Source organism: Palaemon carinicauda, chromosome 31 (genome assembly GCF_036898095.1).
Source record: "Palaemon carinicauda isolate YSFRI2023 chromosome 31, ASM3689809v2, whole genome shotgun sequence".
Taxonomy (NCBI): Eukaryota; Metazoa; Arthropoda; class Malacostraca; order Decapoda; family Palaemonidae; genus Palaemon; species Palaemon carinicauda.
The window spans coordinates 61,417,182-61,444,902 of NC_090755.1; the positions used below are offsets into that span (position 1 = coordinate 61,417,182).

General features: G+C 41.7%; 1 protein-coding gene across 3 annotated transcripts in view; it reads right to left on the reverse strand.

Moving 5' to 3' along the window:
* Nucleotides 1–11,358: 11,358 nt before the first annotated feature.
* Nucleotides 11,359–27,721, reverse strand: part of PGAP3 (Per1-like protein PGAP3) — a 36,370-nt gene continuing 20,007 nt past the window's right edge. For all 3 annotated transcript variants that reach the window (XM_068355184.1, XM_068355182.1, XM_068355183.1), the window contains 5 exons: nt 23,778–23,930; nt 22,204–22,328; nt 18,945–19,081; nt 16,988–17,192; nt 11,359–13,086 (listed from right to left, as the gene is read on the reverse strand). In XM_068355184.1, the coding sequence (XP_068211285.1) occupies nt 13,017–13,086; nt 16,988–17,192; nt 18,945–19,081; nt 22,204–22,328; nt 23,778–23,930 (690 nt within the window). In that variant the 3' untranslated portion in view covers nt 11,359–13,016. The remainder of the gene's footprint in view (nt 13,087–16,987; nt 17,193–18,944; nt 19,082–22,203; nt 22,329–23,777; nt 23,931–27,721) is intronic.

Consider the following 27,721-nt stretch of genomic DNA (forward strand, 5'->3'; position numbering starts at 1 on the left):
CTTTTTTTTCCCTGGAAGTGTCCACTGCTTGGTCCTGTACAGGAGCAAAGTGGTGACTCCAACAACCTCATAACTGTCTTTCATATGTATGAAAGACCAATCGGGCTTGGCCTGTACATGAGTGCATGTACACGATTATAATAAAGAAACCCTTCCCTTGAAGGGGATATCAGTTTGGAATCATATACCTGCATGATGATCAATGGGTCAAAATAAATTCCATCGTCCACCCTTGTAAGGGCAGGATGGAAGAGATACTTCTTTAGATATAAAGAATGGAGCTCTGATATGTAACTTACCAGTATCAGGTTCAATTTAGCATGTAAAGATTTGACCGTTTGGTCCCCAAAAAGAGGACAGAAGAAAGAAGGAGAGAAGACAGTCATTCTACTATTCATTCCAGACTTACTTGTACATATTACCATAGATGAGATGTATTCTGTCCCATGTGGGAGCTTGGCTGGTTACACAACTATTTAAGCAACCTCTACTGGACATAGCACAAAGATGTCAAGGGATTTGTGGGTATACTTCTGTAGATAGAAGGCCGTGAAGGCGGTCTGTTTTTCTCAGACTCTGGCCTCCATCACAAGCCCCACTTTCAAGGTTCTTTTGATAGGAAAGGGGGTTATCGTGAGCTCTGGTTGTACCCGGTCCCTCGACCCTTTAATTAGTTGAGGCATACGGTTAAAAATAATTTTACGAAGCCAAAAGGAGACAGTGTTCCTTGACACCTCTTTCTTGGTCCTGCCAGTGCTATGGAAAAGTTTCTGACACTCAGGCCTGAGGTGGTAGGTCCTTTTCAGATAGCAATGCACAGCCTCATGGATCACAAAAGCATCTCCTCTCCATCACCAACCAGCACTTCATAAAGAGAGGGGATGGAGGTCTCGAACTTGGGGTCATGCGCAGCTGGGTTCTGGATTTTGGCCACAAACTCTGGCACAAAACTGAAGGAGACCTCTTTCCAACCGAGTGGGGGTGACTAAATGCGTAAGTCCATGCAACTCGCTTAGTATATTTGTCTATAGTAGGGCAAGCCAAAAAAAAACAAGTCTTGAGAGTCAAATCTGTCTGGTGGCCTCCTCAAAGGCTTGTGAGGGGTACACGTAAGGGCTTTGAGGACAAGAGTAACATCCCACTCCAGAGGTGGGCAAGTAAGCTCAAAGCTCCTCATGAGCATAGACAACTCCTGCAAAGCAAAGAAGTTTATACCCCTCTGTCAACAGACTATGCTCAAGGCCATGCGGTTGTCTTTGACAGTCATGACAGAGGTGCTTCTCTTGGCAAAGGCAGACGAGGAAATTGGCCATCTGCTCTTGAGTTGCTCCGACCGGAGAAACATCCCTTCTACGACACCAATCATAGAAGATGGCACACTTTCCCTGGCAGACAGGTACAGATGACTATTGCAGGTATCCAGACAAATCCTCTGCAGGACTTCACAAAAAGCTTTTCACTCGGATGCGATGATGGATAGCCTCCACCCGTGAAGATCCAACGACTTCACGGACTGGTAGTTCCTCTGAAGCTGCAGCTGACAGAGAAGCATGGGCCACTGGGGTAGTGCTTTCAGAGCCTCAGTTAGAAGAATTACCAGATTGGGATACAAGTCATCACAGGGATATCTGGGAGCCATCAGGGTAATCCAGAGTCCTGGCATAATCAACACCCTGTTAATTAACAGCCGGATCAGGCTGAATGGAGGGAAGACGTACAAGTCAAAGTGATCCCATAGGTGTTGGAAGGCATCTTCAAACACAGCCCACAGGTCTAGAACAGGGGAACAAAACATAGAGAGCTTCCAGTTTTATATTGTGGCAAACATTGCTCTTGCCCGGAATATGCCTTGCTGATAACTCTATGGCATGTAACACCACCCAGATGTTCATCCAATTTGTCAGCTCGTAAAGGGGCGCAAAACCATTCCCCATGCTTATTGACATAGGCTACTACGGTGATATTATCGCTCATCAAGACAACCAAGTGCCTCTTCAAATGTTCTTGGAATACAAGCAGCCTTAGGAAGGCTTCTTGCATTTCGAGGATGTGTGGATGCCTCTAATCTCAGGACCAAACACCTCCTTCGACACATTTGAGAAAAGTTGAATGTGTGGAGGCGGAGAGTTGAGTAAGACTCCAATGGTGATGATTTCCTCATTGAGCTACCGGTAAGATTACCCCTAACCTCCTACCCCATTGGAGGAGGAAGAACATTATGCATGCTTCTGCCTCTTCCTGGCTCTTGCTACAGGCTCTGCAAAGGGGTCCAAGACAGTCTGAGCAACCAGTGACAATGATGCTCTCCCCATGGTAGAAACCACACAGGTTGCTCCAACAGGAGCCACAACACTGGGAAACATTGTCGCAGGGGAGAGAGAAGGCACACACAACGCCCTGTGACCCTACAACAAAATACGCCGGAGGCACAACCACAGACACAGAGGGAGCAGGTAACACAAGCTCCGGAATCCTCAGGCAAGGGTTGGGGTGACGAGAACAATGGAAGGATTGGGATACACTGGGATTGGGGTAACGTCGGGCCCAAGGGCAATGTGCACTTTGGCCTTGGAGGCCTTCTTATACCCACCATTATAGCCAACACATGATGGCAGCACTATTTCCACAGGCACTAGAGCCACTTTACAGACCTTTGTGGCTGGAGGCGCCACCATAGTACCTGAAACAGGGGGTAGCACCACTCCTTTCACCACTAGTGTCACCAAGAACACAGGTGACACCGGCAGAGGAGGAGAACCTAAGGAGAAGTAGCCTTAGCTACAACCTCCCTTAACAATGCCTTAGAAGGCTTACCTGAAAGACCGAAGGAAGCCCAAGACATCCTTAGATCAAACTTGCTGCCAGCAGTCTGCATTGTAACAGGTGAAGAGCTTCTAACTTCTGAAGGGATGCTATAAACAATGTGGGTAACCCACAAACCACTAAGACCTTGAAAGCCCACCGAAGCAGATTCGAAAACTCCTTGCTCCTAATACATACTTCCAAGGAACCAAGCCGGGGCATATGCACTGGGCTGGCGGAAGTAGTTGTATCCTGAGGAGACTGAAGCAGTAAAAGACTTCTTTGGTGTCTTCTTGGGCAGTGCTAAGACATACACCAGCAAAGGTTTAGCTTGCTTCTTTCCTTTCAGGGAGTACACCGGCCACTGCACAGTAGGCCACAGCATTCACTCGGCACACAGGAATGATTGCGAACAGTTATGCCCGACGATTGAGAACAGTTATGGCCCCAATAAGATGCACAGAGGGAGTGTGGATCTACAGCCAGTTTACTCATAAACTGGTTGCAGCGTCCACCTTTCCCCCAGAAATCCAAGTCAACAACTGCATTCACTTCCTGAAATAGAACAAGAAAATGAGAAAGTTTGGTAAGCTGGTGGTCGTAAATGAGTACAGTACTCAAAAGCGGCCGAATCAAAAAGAGTTACTTCGGCTGGGAAAGGGAGCAGGCTCTTTACACCCACCCTTCACCAGCTAGATAACAGCTCATTATCTAAATTTTACCGACTGTCTCAAGCTCGGGCTCAATCAATCTTGCTAATTAAAGGATAAGGGTTTGTATGTCACATACAAACATCACATTGGCAAAAAACCTCTTTCTGGGCTCGAACCTGTGCCGCCCAGTGAATAAGCTCCATTTAGCACTTATTCTTAGGTAATTTACTGCTAAATATACCAGAGAAAAAATGTAAAGGAGTGCTAGGTTAACTAGCTCGCTCACCTATTGGTGTCGGTATAAAATTGGGCGTATATTCCAGAGGTCCCGCACTATTTAGATTAATCCACGACAGAGAACCCCAATAGAGGAGAGCCGTTCAACCTCACTCGGTACTACTACAATGCATCCGCTCAGAACTCAACTCCTTTTAGCACAACGTTCAAAGTAACCCGCTTTTTTCTGGTGCTCTCGCTTTTGGATATTTTCTAGTGAATTATGGCTTCTTCGTCGGTTTCCCAGGAGACACCGTCTAAGTTAAGTACCAAGCTGGATTTTACTGTGTTTTGAGCAACCTAGATCGTTTAATATTTATATTATAGGAGTTATTCTCTTCGTTCATACCGATCTTGCTTGATTTCACTACAGTTGGTACTCCTGTTTTTGAGAGCTTTTAATTTTCACTTGCGGGGTTACTATGTGTATTATTTTTATTATCAAATATTATTTGTTATTGTGAATATTCATTATTTAGCGTTTAGAATCCTCGTGGTTCAATTTTTGGGCCGATATCATTTACGTATCGCTATGGCTGCCGACCGTGCTAAGGCGGCAATGTTATTTTAGCCATCAGGTGTGTCTTTTGTGATTTATTTATTTATGTTGCATGCCTTGCCCAAAAATTTTCTATGTGTTTATTCATATATTTAACGCTATTATTATTATTATAATGAATATTTGTGCCATTACTCCGTTTGATCTGTCTGATTGGGGATCGTCAGTTGGTAGCCCTGCTGCCTCGTATCACGTGATCCTCCCCCACGCTCCCCCTCTAGCTAGGTGGGAGGCTAGGCTTCTCCCCCCTCCACTAAGGGACCGTTGCCTTCCCTCCTTTTAGAGGGGGTAGTTAAGTGTTTATGGACTTTGTCCTCCGGGTGGCCCGGCGGTTTAGTCTCTGTCTAGTCTGGTTGGCCACCGGTCTACAGAGTTGGATCCCGGTGTACCCTATTTTATATTCACTTTTCATTCTGGCTTATGTTATACGAAACCCTCCGGGTTCGATTGGCAGTTCTTAGTTACAGTTCCGCCCCCCTATTATTTTATAACATTTCCTATGATGATTATATATGACAGATCACTACCCCGGAGTCCCTAAAGGAATTGGTATTGAATATACCTTTATTTCCCGGCCCGGGGTCTACCCCACCCGGGAAATCAGACACTATGTGTCTTAATTCCTTGTTATTGCATCCTTTTTTATGCTCCCGACTTGACCGGAATGGATGGTTATACTTTAGTTTCAAGTTAGACTTATGTTTAGGCTCAGGACCTCTGGTCCCGCCCCTATGTAAGACTATTACAGTTAAGCTCTAACCTTGCGTTAGACCTATGTTAGGCCCGGGTCCTCCGGACCCGCCCTAAAAAAAAAAAAAAAAAAAAAAAAAAAAAAAAAAAATTAAAAAAAAAAAAAAAAAAAAAAGTACAGTTAAGCTCTAATCTTGTGTTAGACCTATGTTAGGCCCGGGTCCTCCGGACCCGCCCCTACTTAAAGACTAGTACAGTTAAGCTCTAATCTAGTGTTAGACCTATGTTAGGCCCGGGTCCTCCGGACCCGCCCCTACTTAAAAGAATAGTACAGTTAAGCTCTATTCTTGTGTTAGACCTATGTTAGGCCACTTACAGAATAGTACAGTTAAGCTCTAATCTTGTGTTAGACCTATGTTAGGCCCGGGTCCTCCAGACCCGCCCCTACTTAAGAGAATTACAGTTTCTCATATACTATTCTTTTTACAGATGGTGCATTGTCTAACGCCGGCCTGTGCAGCTGTTCTGCACCAGCCTTGTGGCCACTCCGTCTGCCGATCTCACGCCCCTTGTGGGGTTCAACTGGAAGACGTTGTGGTATGGCACCCGGATAACTGTGTGATTTGCTTCGACCTCATCACTACCCTTGGATCTGACTCGGTGAGTCCCGTTGGCTATATTGCCTTCTTATTTTATTTACTATTAGTAAGATATCTATGGTCTTGAAGGACCATTGGGAGTCTCCCTTTTATAATTCCCACTATTATTTCAGGCATCCCCGGAGCAAAAGTCTGCGGCTCGGGCCACACTGAAGGTGTGGGTTGGTGGGTTTGCCCGGAATGTAAAGTCTAAGCGGCCGTACGTCCTATCTGAGGACTACTGCACCATGGTTTACCCCAACGCCAAGTCTTCAGCTGCTGTGGCTAGGCATGTGGCAGCTCCCATCATTGCCCACATTGATGCCACTATAACGGGTCTCATCGACCCAGAGCAAGATCCATCGGACGCCCACGGAGGTCTGGAGGACAATGTTGCCTCCATGAACCTGGACGTCGAACCAATGTTGCTAGACGAGCCGGATACAGGTAGGGTGGTAAGTGAGGCAGGTGTGTCCGGCGCTGAGATTCCTATCCTCAGCCCCGCTCTTTCTTCTTCTTCTGATCGCTCTTCCTTTCTTGGATTTTCTGGGGACCGTGATTCGTCTCAACGTTCATACCCGGTTCCCCCTAAGGATAAGTCTACTTCAAGGACCTTACCCAAAGCTCGCAAGCCTCACAAGACTTCTCATGGCTCTAAACATGGTACGAACCCGTCTTCAAAGACCTCTGGTTCCTCCTCTAAGTCTCATGACCCGGGAGTTCCTTCCGCCCCTCCTGCTGCTAGCCCGGGCCTTTCCGAATCAACTATGCTTCGCATCGTGTCGGAGATGCAGGCAAAGTTGGTTTCGGAGATGTAGTCGAGGATGGACACGATGTTCTCTAACTTCGGTCAGAGAATTGGGGCTTTAGAGCAAGGAGCTCCGGAGAGAGTCCAAAGCTCTCTCATACCGGATGCCTCTAAGCTCCCGCCGTTTGCCAAGAACAACCCCTGGCGGATGGCTCTTCATTCCCCGTTCTCAGACGGAATGTTGACTCTGGAGGGCCTTGGCACTCGTCCTCTAGAGGACTTTGAATTCTTTCCTCCGGGTCTGGCATTTCCATTTCATGGTTATGCCAGACTTACCGAGGAAGCTTTAGTCCGATTAGACAAGGTCCCCAAAGAGACGGTCATCTTCCCGAAGGAGCAAGCCCAATCTGTTTGGGCCAGATTTTTGAATGACATCGGCTGCACTAACACCATGCTGACGCCTTATAAAAGCTCCTTTACGATGTTCTTAATGGACAAGACCACCTTGACTCCATGCGTCAATAAAGTGGCAGAGCTTGCCTTTCAATATGCTCTGGAGGAGAAGCCCTTGCCTCCCATCCGAGAGGTGGATCCAATCTCCCTCCTTCTTCCCTCAGGTATTGAGTGTTGGGACAACGTCCATACCACCTTTACCTCCGGCAAGCTTGCAGCAGACTGTGCCTCAGTCTTGTTTAGTGAGAAGCTTCCCCGTCTCCCGGAATCCCTCATTAAACAGGAATATGATTCCCGCCTACGTGTGGGCCGTACTCTAAACCTGGCCACATCCACGGAGTCGATAGCCTTGACTTACGATACGGAGAGTATTTTTAAGTCTCTCAACAAGGCTACGTTACAGTCTTTGTATTATGACTTGTATGACTTCGCTACTGCTAAACGCAGATGTCGCAAGCATGTTCTAGCTGAGGCGACGATTAGGCATGAACCTAATAAACTCATCCGGTCCTCCTGTTGGGGTTCAAATCTCTTCCCCGAGGATCTCGTAGAGGAAGTCTTGGCGGAGGCCACTAGGGTTAATCAGAGCCTTAAAGCCCGTTGGGGTTTGACCCCTAAACGCAAGTATGACCCCGCAAATTATCAAGCCCGGGGTAGGAAGAAGCTTAGACCATATACCTCCACCCAGTTCAGGCAACAACAGAGTGCTTCATCCAACTTCCGGCTGCCTCTTCCTCCATCTTCTGTTGCCCCTGCACAGCCTTCCACCTCTCGGGCTCCTTCGGATGACTATGTCACCGTTCTGCTACCTAAGAGCCAGCTTTCTGGTGCCTCCGCCACTTCCCCTGCCTTTAACCAGTCCTACGAGGCTCATAGCTCTTCCCAGAGTTATGGTAGAGGTAGAGGCTACCACCGTGGCTCTAACCAGAACAAAGGCAGGGGAAGAGCCTTTCGCAGAGGAAAGAACTTCCGAGGCGGACGTGGAGGCAACTCCTCAAACCAATACTGAGGTTCAGCAGGTAGGGGGGAGGCTCTATGCCTTCCGCAACAAATGGAGGTTCAGTCCTTGGGCGTTCAGTATCATCTCCAAGGGACTAGGGTGGAGTTGGATTCAAGGACCTCCTCCTCCGAACAAATTTCGTCAACATTCCACTCCGGACCTGGTCGAATTTGTCCAGGATCTTTTACAAAAGAACGCCATACAAGAAACGAAACATCTGAAGTTTCAAGGTCGGCTGTTCAGTGTCCCGAAGAAGGATTCAGACAAGAGAAGAGTGATTCTAGATCTATCCCTTCTCAACTTGTCCATTCAATGCGACAAGTTTCGAATGCTTACCGTCTCGCAGGTGCGGACCTTACTTCCCCGTGGGGCCGTCACCACCTCTATCGATCTTACAGACGCCTACTATCACGTCCCGATAGCGAGACACTTCCGTCCGTACCTAGGCTTTCGCTTAGGGGACAAAAGTTACTCCTTCAAGGTGATGCCTTTCGGGCTCAACATTGCCCCAAGGATCTTCACAAAGCTAGCAGAAGTCACTGTTCAGGAACTCAGGAATCAAGGGATTCAAGTAGTAGCCTATCTGGACGACTGGCTCATTTGGTCAGACACCTCCCAAAATTGCCTAAAAGCCACTCACAAAGTCATCCATTATCTTCAATCTCTAGGCTTCCAGATCAACTTCAAGAAGTCCCGTCTTCTTCCAAAATCGAAGTTCCAATGGCTCGGCCTGCAATGGGATCTTATATCTCATACTCTGTGTCTTCCCAGACCCAAGAGGTTAGAGATTGCAAGGAACACCAAACGCTTTCTCAAAGACAAAGTAAGTTCCAGACGACTCCAAGAGAAGATTCTGGGGTCCCTTCAGTTTGCCTCAGTGACGGATCTTCTTCTGAAGGCAAAATTGAAAGATATCAATCGTGTCTGGCGTTCGAGGGTGAACCGGAAGCTCCGGGACAGGAAAGTCCGCCTTCCTCCCATTCTACGGGAAAGACTTCTTCCTTGGACAAGAGCAAACAGTCTGTCAAAGTCAGTTCCCCTTCGATTTCCGCCTCCGGAATTAATCATTCACACAGACGCATCCCTATCAGGTTGGGGCGGCTATTCTCAGCTCAAGAAAGTTCAAGGTCTTTGGACTCCCTTGTTCCGCCATTTTCACATCAATGTGCTAGAGGCCATGGCAGTTCTTCTAACCCTGAAACGTCTCGCTCTTCCCAAGAAACAACACCTTCGTCTGGTCCTCGACAGCGAAGTGGTGGTCCGCTGCCTCAACAGAGGCGGGTCAAAGTCAGGGCCTCTGAACCATGTTCTAGTAGCCATATTCTCCCTAGCAGCCTCGAACCGTTGGCATCTTTCAGCTGTCCACCTGGCGGGAGTCCGGAATGTAGTGGCAGACGCCCTGTCCCGGACCTCCCCTCTAGAATCGGAATGGTCACTCGATCTAAAGTCATTTCGGTGGATTCTCTCTCAGGTTCCCGGTCTCCAAGTGGACCTCTTCGCCACGGAATCCAACCACAAATTGAGAGTATATGTGGCTCCCAATCTAGACCCTCAGGCTTACGCCACAGACGCCATGTCACAGAATTGGGACAACTGGGAAAAGATTTATCTCTTTCCCCCGGTGAATCTTTTGCTGAAAGTTCTAGACAAACTGAGATCCTTCAAGGGACAAGTAGCCTTGGTCGCACCCAACTGGCCCAAGAGCAACTGGTATCCTCTCCTGCGGGAGTTGAGATTATACCCTCGCCCGATACCCAATCCGGTTCTGTCTCAGATAGTACAAACGCGCGTTGTGTACGCTTTCTCAAACATTCAGAGCGCCCTAACTTTATGGACTTTATGAAGTTTGCGGCTATGCATGGTGCCAATATTGATCCTCAAAACACCTTGTTCCTAGAATCGGATAAACGGGATTCCACCATCCGTCAGTATGACTCTGCAGTTAAAAAGTTGGCAAAATTTTTAATAGACTCAGACGTGAACTGTATGAACTTGAACCTTACAGTCACTTTCTTTAGATCTTTATTAGAATCAGGTCTGGCAGCCAATACTATCACCACTATTAAATCGGCTCTGAAAAAGATCTTCCTAGTGGGTTTTAACATAGACTTAACCGACTCTTTGTTAGCTTCAATTCCGAAAGCTTGTGCCAGACTGAAACCGGTTACTCGTCCTACCCCGGTGACCTGGTTCCTTAATGACGTACTCAAATTGGCTTCTGATACCATTAACAGTTCTTGTGGTTACATGCCCCTTCTCAGGAAAACACTTTTCTTAGTGAGCTTGGCTTCCGGGGTAAGAATTTCTGAATTGGCAGCCTTGTCGAGAGACCCGGGTCATATTGACTTTCTGCCTTCAGGAGAGGTCCTTCTTTCTCCTAACAAATTCTTTTTGGCTAAGAATGAAGACCCTCAAAACAGATGGACCTCCTGGAAAATTGTTCCCCTCACGCAAGATCCGTCGTTGTGCCCTGTCACTACTCTTAGGTCTTATCTATCCCGGACCTCCTCTAACTCCTCGGGGCCTCTATTCGTTAGAGAACAAGGCGGTACCATTACTATTAAAGGGATCAGGCAACAAATTTTGTATTTTATTAAACAAGCTAACCCTGACTCTTTTCCTCTTGCACATGATATCAGGGCGGTTGCCACCTCGGTGAACTTCTTTCACCACATGAATTTTACAGACCTTTCCAGGTATACAGGGTGGAAATCACCGTCAGTGTTCAAGAAACACTACCTTAAACATTTGGAAGCCCTAAAATTTTCTACAGTAGCCGCAGGGAGCGTAGTTACTCACGAGTAACTCTCAGGTTAATGCCTTGACTCTTTATCTCTCCCTCTTACCTGCCTCATTTATACCCTATTGTATTCGTTGGTCGCGCACCTGAATACTGTTATTATATTTGTAAATTTTATGCTCCTGAGTATCTGTATATATTATCACTCACGGCATTATTATACCTACCTTATTGGATTTATGTTCATATTTAAGATACCCTTATAATTGTTTTTTGGTACTCATCTCTGATTAAAGCATCCTGTATTTCTCTTACGCTTATGTTTTTTCCTTTATTTTGCAAGTTTGGTGACATTTTTCTCTTGTATAGATTCACTGGGCGGCACAGGTTCGAGCCCAGAAAAGGGATTTTGACGTAGGAAAAATCTATTTCTGGGCGAAGGACCTGTGCCGCCCAGTGAACCCTCCCAGCTCCTCTCCCTTGGAGTCCCCAAACTTTGGGTGCTAAGGAGTTGGGTTCTGAGCGGATGCATTGTAGTAGTACCGAGTGAGGTTGAACGGCTCTCCTCTATTGGGGTTCTCTGTCGTGGATTAATCTAAATAGTGCGGGACCTCTGGAATATACGCCCAATTTTATACCGACACCAATAGGTGAGCGAGCTAGTTAACCTAGCACTCCTTTACATTTTTTCTCTGGTATATTTAGCAGTAAATTACCTAAGAATAAGTGCTAAATGGAGCTTATTCACTGGGCGGCACAGGTCCTTCGCCCAGAAATAGATTTTTCCTACGTCAAAATCCCTTTAATAGACAAATCATCACATTACAAAAGCTGAGAAATATCAGTAAAAGCCTTCCAGTGTATTTGTGTTAGCTTAAATGGAAACAGTTTTGAATATAAGCTATTTGTATCAAATCCATTTTTACTACATCAGTTTGAAACTTAATACTAAAAATGCATCCTGTGTAATGCAACTTCACAAAAACCTTCCCTCCTGGAACTAGGTTCATTTCTTTTCATCCTTAAATTAGGTTACAATAAAAACTAGCAACCAACCTTAATCGAACCCATTACACCATACTCAATAAATTCCACTCTCAGATTATAACATCAGCAGTAATACCCCTCCTTAAGAAAAAAAGACTAAAATTTCTGAACACATTGAAAAACAAGTTATCAATAAAATGTACTGCAAATCATCCTTTGGGAGAAAATAAAGAAATCAAGGTGACAAAATGGTGTGCAGTACACAAGATAGTGAAATATAAATCAACCCTGAATACATTTAACCACATCCAAGGGATAAGCTTATCCCAACAAAGGAAATGTGTTGTAATACTGTACCATCAACTACATTTAGTAACTCCTAAAAAGCAAAATCCTGAGAGTTTCTGTTAACAGTTAAAGAACCAAATAACTAATTTTTATACAAAAATCTAATCCAATTTACCCTACAAAACTTATCATGTTTTAATACTTTAAAGAAACTACCCTGTCACCCATATGCATCTGAAAAGTAACTTGTTATATAATGCAATTGACAGTTACTATTCAGGAAGGTTCTGTTGCATACGCTACATTATATGAATTTTCCAGTCCCAGAGAGAGAAAAATTGTATAATCCCTTATGCAAGAAATCAGACAATGTAGAAGACAATTATTCTATAGTATTGTACTATACTTTGGTTCTAGTTACCTTCAACAATTAATTCGGTTTTAATGAAAGAATGGAAAATATTTTAAAGGAAAAATGTATAGTACATGTAATACATGTTTGAATTTACGCCTGAATATTACAATAAAGAGACTGATAGGAACTTAACACACCACCGGTACGCACCGTTGAATCACACGACAAACATGTAGGTTTCCCTCACTTAAAAATGTGAAGTACTTTTCTGTACTGTACTTTCATTACGCAGCAAAACTCAGATAGTTTCAAACTTCTGAAAAATACTGACTCCAGCAGGAGATACTAAACTGTGTTTCTGATACCCTGATATCCTCAGAGCTCTAATAAATCTTTTGTAATTTTCATAATATAAATCTACAACCTTTAAATAACGTTGTCTCGTCAATATATTTGATTTTCTTAAACTACAAACTTTGGCATTAATGAAATACTGTAAAATTCTAAGTTAATGCAGTATTGCATAAGATATTTCAGTGACGTCATCAATAATTAATGTGTTATCACATTAAAACTCTTGTGACTTGTAAAATATCACTGGTATCTATAAAATCTTACCTTATAATAGGCCTATACTTCAACATATAATTTGATATTCAAATAAACATTGAAAATTCTCCAGAATATAAAACCTACCACATTAACAACTACATAGGGAGGGTAGGTTAGCTTGGGGATAACAATCTAACAAATATCATCATATTTTCACATCAAACATTATTATAAAAACAATTGAGCATAATTTGAAAAAGCTAAAGAAGTATTAATTATATTTGTTTCTTATAATCATACCCAGTTCCTCTCTGTGCCAAATATAGGCAGTCATTTTCAAGAAACCTGAAACAAGACAAAAATTATTAACGACTGTGAAGTTTTACAAGAATAGCTTTACAACAACAAAATTTTACTTAAACATTTCATCTCAATACTTTGACAGGAATGGTAGAGCAACCTTCCTGAGCCTACTCATGCAATCGTCCGTTGGAAAGACACTCTGCTGCTGTGTCTATCGGCACACCCCGGTACTTCAACCTTTGCAAGGGTATGAGATTTGACTTCTCCAAGTTTACCAGAATTGATTTTCAAAACCATCGTTACTGTCCTCTCTTTAATTGAAGTGGCTACTCTGGCGGGTATACTTAGCCTTCCATGGTGTGTCAGCTCTGCCATGTTGACCAAGTTCAATCAATATCTTATCTTTAGTCTAAGAATTGAATGAGTTGCTTTATATATATTCATTTACATATTGTTTATGTTATCATTATTGTTAAGTCTGTTTTCAAATATGATGAGACCTTTTCATTGGTTTTAATTCTTATTCTGTCAGGAGATATTGAGCAAAATCTGCAACCAGTATGGCCTAGACTTTGCCAGAGTCATCTGATGTATTACAATATTTGTAGACTGCATGGCAATATTCAAGACCTCACAGTTGCTTCCAGACAATATGATCAGAAACTTTGGTTTCTCAAACAAGTCTCTCATCTGAGCTCCTTATTTTAAGTTTTAAGAAACTAATAATTCAGAAACAGGATTGCATTCCTTAGGCAAGGGGAATGGCAGTGTATACAGTATTAGGACTGAGTACCTTGGCTGACGTAAGTCCTGCTATGAATGTGGATGTCTTGAGATTCTGGTAATAGAAGTTTGTGGCAGACACAAACACTTTTATTTGTGTTTTATCTATCGGAATCCAGGCTTGAATTCTGTCTTTGATTGTTCTTTTACCAATATGGATAAAATAAAAGATGATACTTTTTTTTTTTGGCTTTTTGGTGATTTCAACACTTACCATACGGAGTGATTAAATTCTGTTTCACCTATTGATTGAATTGGCTTAAGAGCTTTGGACTTCCCTCTGAATCAGGCTGTGAGTAGATCATAAGTGAAGCTACTTACAGGTCTGGTAACTGCATAGACCTAGTATACAACTCCCTGGCTTTGTAACAAATAAGGTTGGTTCTCCAGTTGGAACGTGTGATCATACCTTGATTTCAATAGTAATTAAGACAGAGCAGCCTGTCCCTGATGTGTCATATACATGTAAGATATACATAAAATCTCAAGCATACCAGAATGGCTTTTTGAGTGATCATATGAATTTGAATTAGTCACAATTGTATAATTGTGCTGAGCCTGTCGTTTTCCTAAATGAGAATCTGGTAAATATAATTGATAGACCTATTCCTTTTTGTATGCTAAAATAAAAAGTTAAAGACAAACCCTGGTTTAATGAAAATTGTAGACATGCTTCTTTGGAGAAGCAGGAGGCTTACCATCTTTGGAAAGGTAACAGATCAGATCTGACTTGGAATAACTATACAGTACTCGGCTAAGGGCTGTTGCTCAGAGATTATGCTTCAACTGAAAAGGAATACAATTTAGCCATAAAAGAAACCCTTTCTGGTCCAGCCCAGGAACATAAATGGTGGGCTACCCTTTAATCTGAACCCTTTGGTAAGAGCTTAACAGTTCTGTCTTTACTTAAACCAGATACCTCTGTCACTAACTATCCAAGGAAAAAGGGGAACTCAAGGCTGATGTGATTGACAGTAAGCAAAGTAATGAGAAACTTGATCTTACTTTTTCCTGATATCCTGAGACTAAACTAACAGTAGAATAGTTTTTTTGTCCCGTATAATCAAAACACTCTTGATGGACTTTTGATGTTTATGGAGATGTAGACTCAAATGTAGACTCATTTGTTTATGAAGACCGCTGATTTCTTAGGTCCTAAGCTGTCTGTTTTTTCCTTAAGTTAGCAAGAAGAGGTTCTTTTAGCACTTGTTGGAGAATTGATAATGTTACTCCAATAGGTAACTGTGTTTGTGGTAGCTCTAGCCCTGATGGTTACTGCCCAATATATTCTCATGTTTCCTAGTTTGCAATTTGGCTATCACAAAAGTCTTGGAGCACGTGATGCTCTTCTTACAATCTCCAATGATGTACAGAAATCCCTTAATTGTTGCCAGGAAGTTCAAATGATTGGCCTTGATTTAAGTGCTGCCTTTGACCATGTTATCATGAGGCCCTTGTCTTCAAATTCTTATAACCCTTGTCTTCAAACTCTAACAGTTGGGGGGTAGGTGGGTCTTTTCTTAGCATCATTATTACATATTTACCTAACAGACTACAAAGAGCTTTTGTTGATGGGCATCATAGTAAGTATATGAATGTGATATCTAGTGTTACTCAGGGTAGTGTTCTTGGCCCATTAATTTTCATAACATAAACACATATGTGGTTTGGCCTAGAAAATAAGCTTGTATAGGCAGATGATGCTAATTTCTTTGCATCACTTCCATCCCATGAATGTAGAACTGGGGTGGCTGAATCCCTTAATAGAGACCTAGCTAAAATTAGTGCATGATGCAAATTACGGAACAAGAAGCTGAACCCTAACAAAACTCAAATTATGATTGTAAGTAGGTCAAAGACAATGGCTCCTCAACATCCAGATCTCTGCATTGATAATGTTTCTTTAACTCTTTACAACTTGCATGTTCTCCCGGGTAGTCACCCACTCGCGAGATATGCGGCTATTGATGTATCTCTAGGATTTGTTGATCCTGACCTTCTCAGAGAGGCAGTTGCTTCAAAATCAAGATTGGATCGTTGTGTTTTGCCACAATCTGGGGATTATTATTATCATTATTATTACCAGCTAAGCTACAACCCTAGTTGGAAAAGCAGGATGCTGTAAGTCCAAGGGCTCCAACAGAGAAAAATAGCCAAGTGAAGAAAAAAAATAAGGAAATAAACTATATGAAAAGTAACAAACAATGAATATAGAGTATCTTAAGATCAGTAACATTATAATAAATCTGTTATAAATTGCCTATGATGAGAGACATATGTCACCATGTTAAGCATAAAAACATTCATTGCAAGTTTGAACTTCTGGAAGTTCCACCAATTCAACTGCCTAATTTGAAAGATCATTCCCCAATCTGGTCGCAGCTGGAATAAAACTTCTAGAATACTGTGTAGTATTGGGCCTTATGATGAAGAAGGCATGACTGTTAGAATTAACTGGATACCTAGTACAGTACTACATAAAGGACTGTACAGTCTAGAAAGATCTGAATGCAAAGGATGGTCAAAATTATGAATAATACTATGCAATGAGCATAAAGAAATGACTGAATAACAGTGACTGATTAATATCTTGATCAGGAATAGGAAATTAATTAGACTAAGCTTTTGTATAATAAATTAAGATGCGAGTCACCATCTAAAGACCAGACTGGAAAACAATACTTGAAACAAGGCAGAAGTAAAACACTTCTTCAGAATAGATTGATCAAAAAATTTTTTTAAAGACTTTCTCAGTACAGTGAAGTCAATATTTTGTGCGATTTTAGAAGAAAAAAAACAAATTTGTCTCTCAAAATTAAATTTGCCAGCATGAATCTTCCTTAAAATTTTAATGGATTCATATAGAGCTAAAGGAATGCAACCAATACTGAAATCTTCTTGTTGAAGAGAAACTCTCCTTGACCTACTTACAATCATGCTTTGAGTTTTGTTAGGGTTCAACTTCATGCCCCATGAATTGCACTATGCAATAATGATAAAAAATATTTTTATCATGGTAGAGCTTTTTCATTGAAAAAAACAAACAGCACATGAATTTTAGGAAAGTTCCATTGAAATAATAAGGGCTCTAAATAATTGATAGCTTTGTCATACGACACTGTAAGTGAAATTATGAAAATAAACACTGTATCAAACTTACTTGTACCAAATAAACGGAAGAGGAGCTGTCGCTAAATGCCACAGTGCATGAGCATCCACAGCCCAGAACACAGGAGGAAAATCTCCAAGTTCCAGTAACATGGATGATAAAGCTCCCACAACTGTGAAAATACACCATCGAGCATACGGTCTTTTCTCTACCCGAGGCACGGCCCACGATATCCAGCCGAAGCCATTAAGCAAGCCTGAAATATACAAAGGACAAAATATCTTAAAATAAAGAACTTATATTTATATGTAGAACTGTATTACTTCCAAGCATTAATACAATACTAAGGTAATTTTCCTGTATGATAAGTCTAAGATTCCTATACAGAAGGTCCTTGACTTACACACTTGTAACGGTGCTGAGAGAAGGTTGTGAACTCAAAGGCAGGATGCAATCAACTGAGTTAATTTATTATGGAACTCTCTCCTTTATATACAAAACCTCAAGGCAACAGGAAATTAAATGTTCGAGAAAATGACAATGTTATATAGGCGACACGCAGACATGTTTATTCAGGTTCTTTTTAGTGCGAGGGAAGAGCGAAGAAACAAGCATAATATATACAAAAGGAATTATGTACAATTGTGTGACACACTGTTGGTACACACTTAACAGGTTCCAAAAAGCTGTTTGTAAGTCAAATTTTGTTAAATTTTGACCTAGGGTAGGCCTAACCTGAATCCCATGCCTATGACTTCCAACAAATAGTCACGTTTCATATGATATGGATATCAGGTTATTACAAATAATGTTTTGCTTACTGTATTAAATGATATATTGTTTGATTACAGAATTTCTTTATTTTATCTTTTTGTTATTTTCAGTTGGACTTGAGCATCTCCGAATGTTTTTAAGTTGGGGACCTTTTGTATTTATATAATCTTACGTAAAGATAGAGCTTTAAATACGTACTTGCCGAGTCATACTACAAACAGTTGCATCATGGTAGAAGTTGGAGTAACTATAGTCCATTTCTTTTAGCGATGCATATTTGCACCGACTCGCAGCGGTGCCCTTTTAGCTCGGAAAAGTATCCGGATCGCTGATTGGTCGGACAAGATAATTCTAACCAATCAGCGATCAGGAAACTTTTCCGAGCTAAAAGGGCACCGCCGCGAGTCGGTGCAAATATGCATCGCTAAAAGAAATGGACTATAGTTATGCTTATAAGTCAAGTAAAATCTAGTTTCTTTATTTACCTAACTGAACAGGATATGCAAGGTTAGGTCCTTCGAATATTGTAATATAAATCATGATAATTTGGGTTTAACATCATATAAGCAGTGTTTCGGTCAGACATCACCATCATACAGTGTTTACACGTAAGGAAGATTCTTCACAATATTATCATTAGAAAGCTATTTCTAAGAGTAATATTCATCTCGAAGCTTTGATTTCTTCGTTTTTACCCCTTTTCTGAGTACAAAGGCTGTCTCACATGATCTCTGACTCTTCAGTACCAAGGACTTCAGTTACTGGAATTCAAATTCTTGCCAAATGAAATTGGAATCGATATAGAAGAAAGGATTAAGAGTTCAGATATAGTATTCAGGCGTTAACTACTGGCCGTAGGTCAAGCTTGGGCTTTGTCAGGAGTTATTATTAAAGAAATGTAACCTTTGCGGCTCTTAAAATTAGATACATACATATACCAAGGCACTTCTCCCAATTTTGGGGGGTAGCCGACATCAACAATGAAACAAAACAAAAAAGGGGACCTCTACACTCTACGTTCCTCCAGCCTAACAAGGGACTCAACCGAGTTCAGCTGGTGCTGCTAGGGTGCCACAGCTCACCCTCCCACATTATCCACCACAGATGAAGCTTCATAATGCTGAATCCCCTACTGCTGCTACCTCCGTGGTCATCTAAGGCATCGGAGGCAGCAGCAGGAAATTAGATGATAAACAAAAATTCTATAACTCATAAAAAAAATCATCAAACTTACCTACTAAAACATTAACTTTCATATTGTAGCCATAGTCAAATTTTTGTCTAGTAAGATACCATACATGGTAAGTAAAGAACAGACCACAAATAACACCAATCATCTCCTTCCTGCGCCATCTCCTTGGTCCTGATAATCTGAAAAAAAAATGTTAGATATTAACTTTCCATTCATTAAATAAATTACTATTTGATAATAAAAATTAGATAAAAGTCAAGCTCCAATGCATTATTATTATTATTACTTGCTAAACTACAACCCTAGTTGGAAAAGCAGGATGCTATAAGCAAAAGGGCTCCAACAAGGGAAAATAGCCCCAGAGAAAAGGAAATAAGGAAAAACTACACAAGAAGTTTAAGAACAATAACAACATTAAAATAAATCTTTCAAAGTTTTTCCAAGAATTTCTATTATATACACTACAATCACTATTATCATAGACACTTGAATCACTTTAATCAATGCTTATTTTACCAATCAATGGAAACATATTCTATCAATAATTACAGTAAAATATGCATGTGTCCTTAAATCCCAAACAATATTCAGAGGACAAAACCTTATTGATATGCAATTTATATGCATGTGTAAAGGGAAAAATATTACCATTAAGATAATCAAAGGAATGCATTAGCACATTTATCCCCAAATGGATTGCATCTCAGATGGGAGAAAAACACTTGAAGTAGCATCAAACATTGTTAATGCCTTCCATATTGTGAGAAAGAACTAATCTGATGGGAGGAAATACAGATTTCTGTCAAAAGTGTCTTATAATTAACTCTGACACTAGAAAACTAGTGGGATCTCTCTTTCCCTTGATTGATACAGGTGTTTTAAGGTCACTTTGCAAAGCCCCTCTGACAGTGTTTTCTCCTTTTTCTTAGATTAATCACCAACATTAAGATTTCCGCAACAACTCTACATGAGACCCTAAACCCGTGGCTTTATTATTCATATGGAATTACTAGTTTTTCATAGGCATATCTATATAGAGAATGAGAACTTATGGAGTGAATACCAGGATTCCAACCACCAAATTGGCCATAACCTCCCATATCTGAATCCAGTCTTGCATTGTACAATCCTCAGTCTGCTACATTCCTATTTATTCATAGCCTTCTCTTCATGCAGACATCCTCATTACCAGACCCATAGAAACTGCGCATTACTACTGGTATATGGCATAGATTCCAAAACATTGTAGCAATCCCTGATATTTCATAACTCTCAGTGGTAGAGGTTATGCCATACCTGTAGCAATGTTCAATGCCATCCCCAGAAACATTGCTTTTGGGTAGCATACAGACCAAGTTTCCCTCTTTATCTCAAAGCTTAGTCAATAGTAGTTTTTTTATGACTTATCATGTCTTGAAACTATTGCTGGTACAAGATAACTGGACCTCATTCATCCAGGTAACAAACCAATATACAGAGTATGTGGTTAACCCTACATTGTTATCATCATCACTGAAGATTTGATTCTCTGCCAACATGAAAAGCAGCAGAGAATCAGGAATGAAGTACTATTCCCCTTCACACACTCAGTTGTTTCCATGGTAACAGGTATATAGTTAATTGGAAGCAAAAACACTTAAAAGTACACTTATGCTATGGAGTTTTCTTTACTGAAGTCACTGTCTTGAATTGGAACTGTGTCAGCTTTACCAACTTGTATATTGGGGTCAGGTATATACAACTACATTCCAAGCACTAATTCCTTTGGCCATGCAAATATTTTACCGATCATTGCCAGGAACTTGTTCTAAACCTCTTGTATGACACCTTGGCAGTATATTGGACCACCAATATAATACTGCTAATCATTATGATTATGGATGTGGTTTAAATCTTATCAATGACAGTAGCATGATCAGATTCAAAATGAAAGGGATGAGACATTTTGCATAGGAGGTTACTCAACCAAAAGTTCAGCCCTATAAGACTTACACATCGTCAAGAACTCTGTATATGAATCCTAAATAGAAAAGGTTGGACATGACCTGAGGGTCTGTATATTCAAGCTTAACAATATTAAACAGCATAGAATGCTGATATTCTTTCCACTAGTTAAGATCCATCAAAGATTATTATCATATATTAAATGACTAACTAAATGTCATCCATCATTTATAGTTTGTTACAATTCACTTTAAAACCAAAATTAAATTTTGCCACAAAAGAAGCCATTCTAGTATCTACCTACTGTATTTCACCCTTTACACAAAGATGAATATCACCCTTCTTCACAGAAAATTTAATTGAAATTATGCTTATGGAAAGAACATGAAGTAAGCTCAGCTACCTTATCTACAAAACTTATCAATACTGTATATGCTAATTAGATAAATGAAAATACTTAAGGAAACTCAAAATGCAAAAGCAAATACCTTCAACTTGGTTTGTTCAACCTAGAATATCAATTTATGTACATTATAAAACCATTTCAAAGTGGACAACAACATGGAAGATCATTTCACAACCATCATAATTTGCATTAACCACTATACCTGCAACTATTATTTCTTAAGATCAAATACATTACAAATTGACTGGGAAATGCATACCCTGTTTATTGATATGTATTCTGTAGGATATCACAATAACATAACAACTTAATATCTTTGTAAACGATGCAAGGTAATAAATTATACTGGACAGATGATAAAATTCGTACTTATTGATGAAAAGGGCAAATGCACAACATATGCCTTGCAAAATAAAATCTTAGGGAAATCAAATATCAATTGAGCCTCAAATAGTAAACATAAAATATGAAGAAATTGCATCGCAAGAGAAGAGAAACATATTATCCAAGCAAATCTCATTAACAGTCAGATTTGAAATATCTGTGCATCATAGATGTGACAACATTATCACAGATTTATCACACAGAGACAGCAAGTGGTTGTATGCAACATTAAAATCTTGCAAGATATCTCATGCCATAAAGCGCGAGGTTATTAAATACCCTTAGGGGATGCTGCCCTAAGCAGAGCTCTTAGTCCCTTTGATTTCTGCATGACTTCTTAATTTACCTTTTACTTTTATTCAATTTTCACCTGTCACAGAAGAACACCCCTTTATGGCAAGCTCAATTAGAGCAAAAGAAATGGGACTCAAGGCAGTCATTATGTTTTTACTATTCTAGAGTTTTTAAGTGCCCTTTTAAAATTGTGTTGGCATTTAAATGCATTATAAAATAAAGTCTGTTCCTGTGTATTTGCTAATAAACTTTTATAAACTCTACTAGCCTTACCTTACAAACAGCCCAAATAGTGAAAATAGAACCATGGAGAAGGCACAAAAATAATCCATCCGCTCTGTCCATGGTGTGTCACGTGCATGGAATATCACTGACCACGTCCAGGCATTAATACATATCTGAAAATATAAAATTATCCAATTAGTTGTACATTACTGAAAAAGTAAATTTTTAAATAAAAATTATTCTAATACTTACACAACATTTTGCAAGTGCAGTTTAGTTGACAAACTCAAAACGAAAGGACTAGTAGTGGGTTTGTATAACTAGCCCTTCTATTACGATATGTATTACCAAACATTTATGGTGGTTATTGCCACATTGTCTGGAAGGAGGATAATGGCATACAATAGGGGTGGTTATAGAAATCCACTCTAAATCTAAGAGATAAATACCCAGAAAGACCCTTACACTTGATTTAACTATGTGATAACTTGTCCAGTAAGAGAATTATTATTCTGCCACCAAAACATGACTGCCTCCAATTTCAGAAAAGAAAATGAAAAAAGAGAGACAGATTACTTGTTGAATCTAAATCATCTCCTGCTGCAGCCAAGGAACCTAATGAACAACATGAGCGCAATCGATATCCTAGGCTTGGGTTCCACATCTTGTCCACCATCTTTTATCCATCCTCCCTCATTCTCATACCAACTCCATCAGTCCCATCGTCAGATGTTGATGACATTAATGGCCCTTCAGGCATGAAGTTCAGGCTAGGATAGAAAGGACGTCTCTCCAAGCAGTGACAACAGTTCTTCAGGCTGCTTCTTGGAAGCTGGACACCAAATATAAACTGGCCGTTTCCGAAAGAACTTTCTCCTGTGGACTCTTTCCAATCTGGAAACAGCGCTGTCAAGCCCGTCTGCTCCGCAAAGGTACCCGTTATTTCTGGTACTCCATGTAGGGTAGTCTGGGAGGACTCACAAGCCTACCTCAAAAGGTAAAGAACTTTGTTAACGGAGCTTGGTGTAGGACAATCAATGATAGAAGGTATCACCTGATCTAACCGCGAGTCTAAACTCGGTTCTTCCCAGTCAGTCACCGACTTAGTTTCCTCTGTTGGGAATAGACAAGGACCTTCGACTGCAGTCCTATGCCAAAATTCTTTGTTAGGTGATAGCCTCTGAGAGTTGGGAGCAACGGCATCTGAATTTCTAGGGCCTGGTTGGCTCACCGAATGGTAGCCTGAAGGGTCCGAAGCTCCATTGGCATTACTAACACTAGTTTCTTGGCTCCACACTCCACCATAAGAACCATTCGTTACATAATTCTAATGACCGGCTCAAGCTTGTGCTAAAATAATCTCCCAAGTAAAGGCTGATGGTCTTTATGTCACGTAGGAACAACTAGCATTTTAACAAATTCAAAGTGACAAGAAAACCCAAATTCCTGACATAATCGGTTGAGGGAATTAAATTTCAATTAAAATAATCAAATGATTGCATGTCAGAAACAGAAAGAAGGTAAAGACTGTCTTGGAGGTAATGAAACTTTGTATATAGAAATCCTTCAACCATAAAACCCCAGATTGCACAACAAGAATACTAATAAAATGGCATACTTACCAAAGCATGAACTTGCCACAACCTATAAAGTGGTGCAAAGGGAGGTACAGACTGCCTGAACCTACGAAGGCCAATAATATGCGCTAGCAGATTAAAAACAGAGAAAATTACTGATGCAGGCTCTTGCATACCCCATACTCGTACAAATGGCCACTGAAACAAATAAAAGTCTTATATCAGTTATGCAATACTATACAGAACATACTGTATGTATAGTAACTTGGTCAATACAGTACTGTACTTCATATGTTAATGTAGCATGAATGTGAAATGAAACTTGTACTGTATCAGTTACATAATACTAAACAGCAACACATGTATGTACATTAATGAAGTCAATACAGCACAGTACTTTAAATGTTAATATATAACATCCATGTAAAGTAAAACTATGTATCAGTACTTCAAAAGGCTTTACAGTGATTTTTCCAATAAAATGTTATTTTTATTAATAAAATAAATTTTTGAATATACTTACCCGATAATCATGTAGCTGTCAACTCCGTTGCCCGACAGAATTCTATGGAGGGATACGCCAGCTATCACAATACTAGAAGGGGGTGTATTTACCAGCGCCACCTGTGGCCAGGTACTCAAGTACTTCTTGTTGACACCTCCTCAATTATTCCTCGGTCCACTGGTTCTCTATGGGGAGGAAGGGAGGGTCGATTAAATCATGATTATCGGGTAAGTATATTCAAAAATTTATTTTATTAATAAAAATAACATTTTTCAATATTAAACTTACCCGATAATCATGTAGCTGATTCACACCCAGGGGGGTGGGTGAAAAACCAGTGTACAAGACTAAAGGATAGCTAAGTATCCCGTATTTCATATAATCAGTTATCCACAATAACAATGAAATAATAAGTACCTGGTAAGGAAGTCGACTTGAACCGTTACTCTGCCTTTAATAAGATCGTCTTCCTTACTGAGCGCAGCGTTCCTCTTGGGAGGCTGAATCAACTCAAAGGTGCTAAAGTATACAGGGCTGCAACCCATACTAAAGGACCTCATCACAACCTTTAACCTCGGCGCTTCTCAAGAAAGAATTGACCACCCGCCAAATCAACAAGGATGTGGAAGGCTTCTTAGCCGACCGTACAACCCATAAAAAGTATTCAAGAGAAAGGTTAAAAAGTTATGGGATTATGGGAATGTAGTGGCTGAGCCCTCGCCTACTACTGCATTCGTTGCTACGAATGGTCCCAGGGTGTAGCAGTACTCGTAAAGAGACTGGACATCTTTGAGATAGAATGATGCGAACACTGACTTGCTTCTCCAATAGGTTGCATCCATAACACTCTGCAGAGAACGGTTCTGTTTGAAGGCCACTGAAGTAGCCACAGCTCTCACTTCATGTGTCCTTACCTTCAGCAAAGCAAGGTCTTCTTCCTTCAGATGAGAATTTGCTTCTCTAATCAGAAGCCTGATGTAGTAAGAAACTGCGTTCTTAGACATTGGTAGAGAAGGCTTCTTGATAGCACACCATAAGGCTTCTGATTGTCCTCGTAATGGTTTTGACCTTCTTAGATAGTACTTAAGAGCTCTAACTGGGCAAAGTACTCTCTCCAGTTCGTTCCCCACCATGTTGGACAGGCTTGGGATCTCGAACGACTTAGGCCAAGGACGGGAAGGAAGCTCGTTTTTAGCCAAAAAACCGAGCTGCAAGGAACATGTAGCCGTTTCAGATGTGAAACCTATGTTCCTGCTGAAGGCGTGGATCTCACTTACTCTTTTACCTGTTGCTAAGCACACGAGGAAAAGAGTTTTTAATGTGAGGTCCTTAAAAGAGGCTGATTGGAGCGGTTCAAATCCTGATGACATTAGGAACCTTAGGACCACGTCTAGATTCCAGCCTGGAGTGGACAACCGACGTTCCTTTGAGGTCTCAAAAGACCTAAGGAGGTCCTGTAGATCTTTGTTGGAGGAAAGATCCAAGCCTCTGTGGCGGAAAACCGCTGCCAACATACTTCTGTAACCCTTGATCGTAGGAGCTGATAGGGATCTTACGTTCCTTAGATGTAACAGGAAGTCAGCAATCTGGGTTACAGTGGTACTGGTTGAGGAAACTGCATTGGCCTTGCACCAGCTTCGGAAGACTTCCCATTTAGACTGATAGACTCTGAGAGTGGATGTCGTCCTTGCTCTGGCAATCGCTCTGGCTGCCTCCTTCGAAAAGCCTCTAGCTCTTGAGAGTCTTTCGATAGTCTGAAGGCAGTCAGACGAAGAGCGTGGAGGTTTGGGTGTACCTTCTTTACGTGAGGTTGACGCAGAAGGTCCACTCTTAGAGGAAGAGTCCTGGGAACGTCGACCAGCCATTGCAGTACCTCGGTGAACCATTCTCTCGAGGGCCAGAGGGGAGCAACCAACGTCAGCCGTGTCCCTTTGTGAGAGGCGAACTTCTGAAGTACCCTGTTGACAATCTTGAACGGCGGGAATGCATACAGGTCGAGATGGGACCAATCCAGCAGAAAGGCATCCACGCGAACTGCTGCTGGGTCTGGAATCGGAGAACAATACAAGAGGAGCCTCTTGGTCATCGAGGTAGCGAATAGATCTATGGTTGGCTGACCCCACAGGGCCCAAAGTCTGCTGCAAACATTCTTGTGAAGGGTCCACTCTGTGGGGAAGACCTGACCCTTCCGGCTGAGGCGATCCGCCATGACATTCATATCGCCCTGAATGAGCCTCGTTACCAGCGTGAGCTTTCGATCTTTTGACCAAATGAGGAGGTCCCTTGCGATCTCGAACAACTTCCTCGAATGAGTCCCTCCCTGCTTGGAGATGTAAGCCAAGGCTGTGGTGTTGTCGGAGTTCACCTCCACCACCTTGTTTAGCTGGAGGGACTTGAAGTTTATCAAGGCCAGATGAACTGCCAACAACTCCTTGCAATAGATGTGAAGTGTCCTTTGCTCCTGATTCCATGTTCCCGAGCATTCCTGTCCGTCCAGTGTCGCACCCCAGCCCGTGTCCGATGCGTCCGAGAAGAGACGGTGGTCGGGGGTCTGAACAGCCAATGGTAGACCTTCCTTGAGAAGAATGCTGTTCTTCCACCACGTTAGAGTAGACCTCATCTCTTCGGAAACAGGAACTGAGACCGTCTCTAGCGTCATGTCCTTTATCCAGTGAGCAGCTAGATGATACTGAAGGGGGCGGAGGTGGAGTCTCCCTAACTCGATGAACAGGGCCAGCGATGAAAGTGTCCCTGTTAGACTCATCCACTGCCTGACTAAGCATCGGTTCCTTCTCAGCATGCTCTGGATGCATTCTAGGGCTTGGAAGATCCTTGGGGCCGACGGACAAGTCCGAAAAGCTCGACTCTGAAGATCCATACCCAAGGAGACAATGGTCTGGGATGGAACGAGCTGAGAATCCTCAAAATTGACCAGGAGGCCCAGTTCCTTGGTCAGATCCATAGTCCATTTGAAAATCTCCAGACAGCGACGACTTGTGGGAGCTCTTAAAAGCCAGTCGTCTGACGGAGCCGGACACAAGATCATGATACTGCTGCACAGTCTGTAAACTGTCAATCATGGGCAAGCGAGGAAGTACAGTGACAACCCGAATCTGTCTAGACTGTCTGGGTCGTACAGACAACTCCTTAACGGGTTGCTGAGGTTGCCGCACTGCGTCACAACAAGTCACTTCTGTTGGTTGTTGAACGTCTTCCCCGTGACACATTGACTCCGTAAACAAAAAATCCTCTAACAAGGACTAAGCTTGGACTGCATGTCATGCAACACAGCTCAAGGTCTATGGGAGCAGGTGTGGTAACAGAAGGGATTAGCGACTGAAGTGGAACCATTACCTTCCCTGTAAGCATGTTATGCTTAAATAAAAGTCCATAAGAGGTTATGCAGCTAAAGGCTCCCTCCAAATGACAGAGTCCTCAAGGGAATATCAGAAGGAGGGAGAAAAGAACTTTCTCATCTACAGGG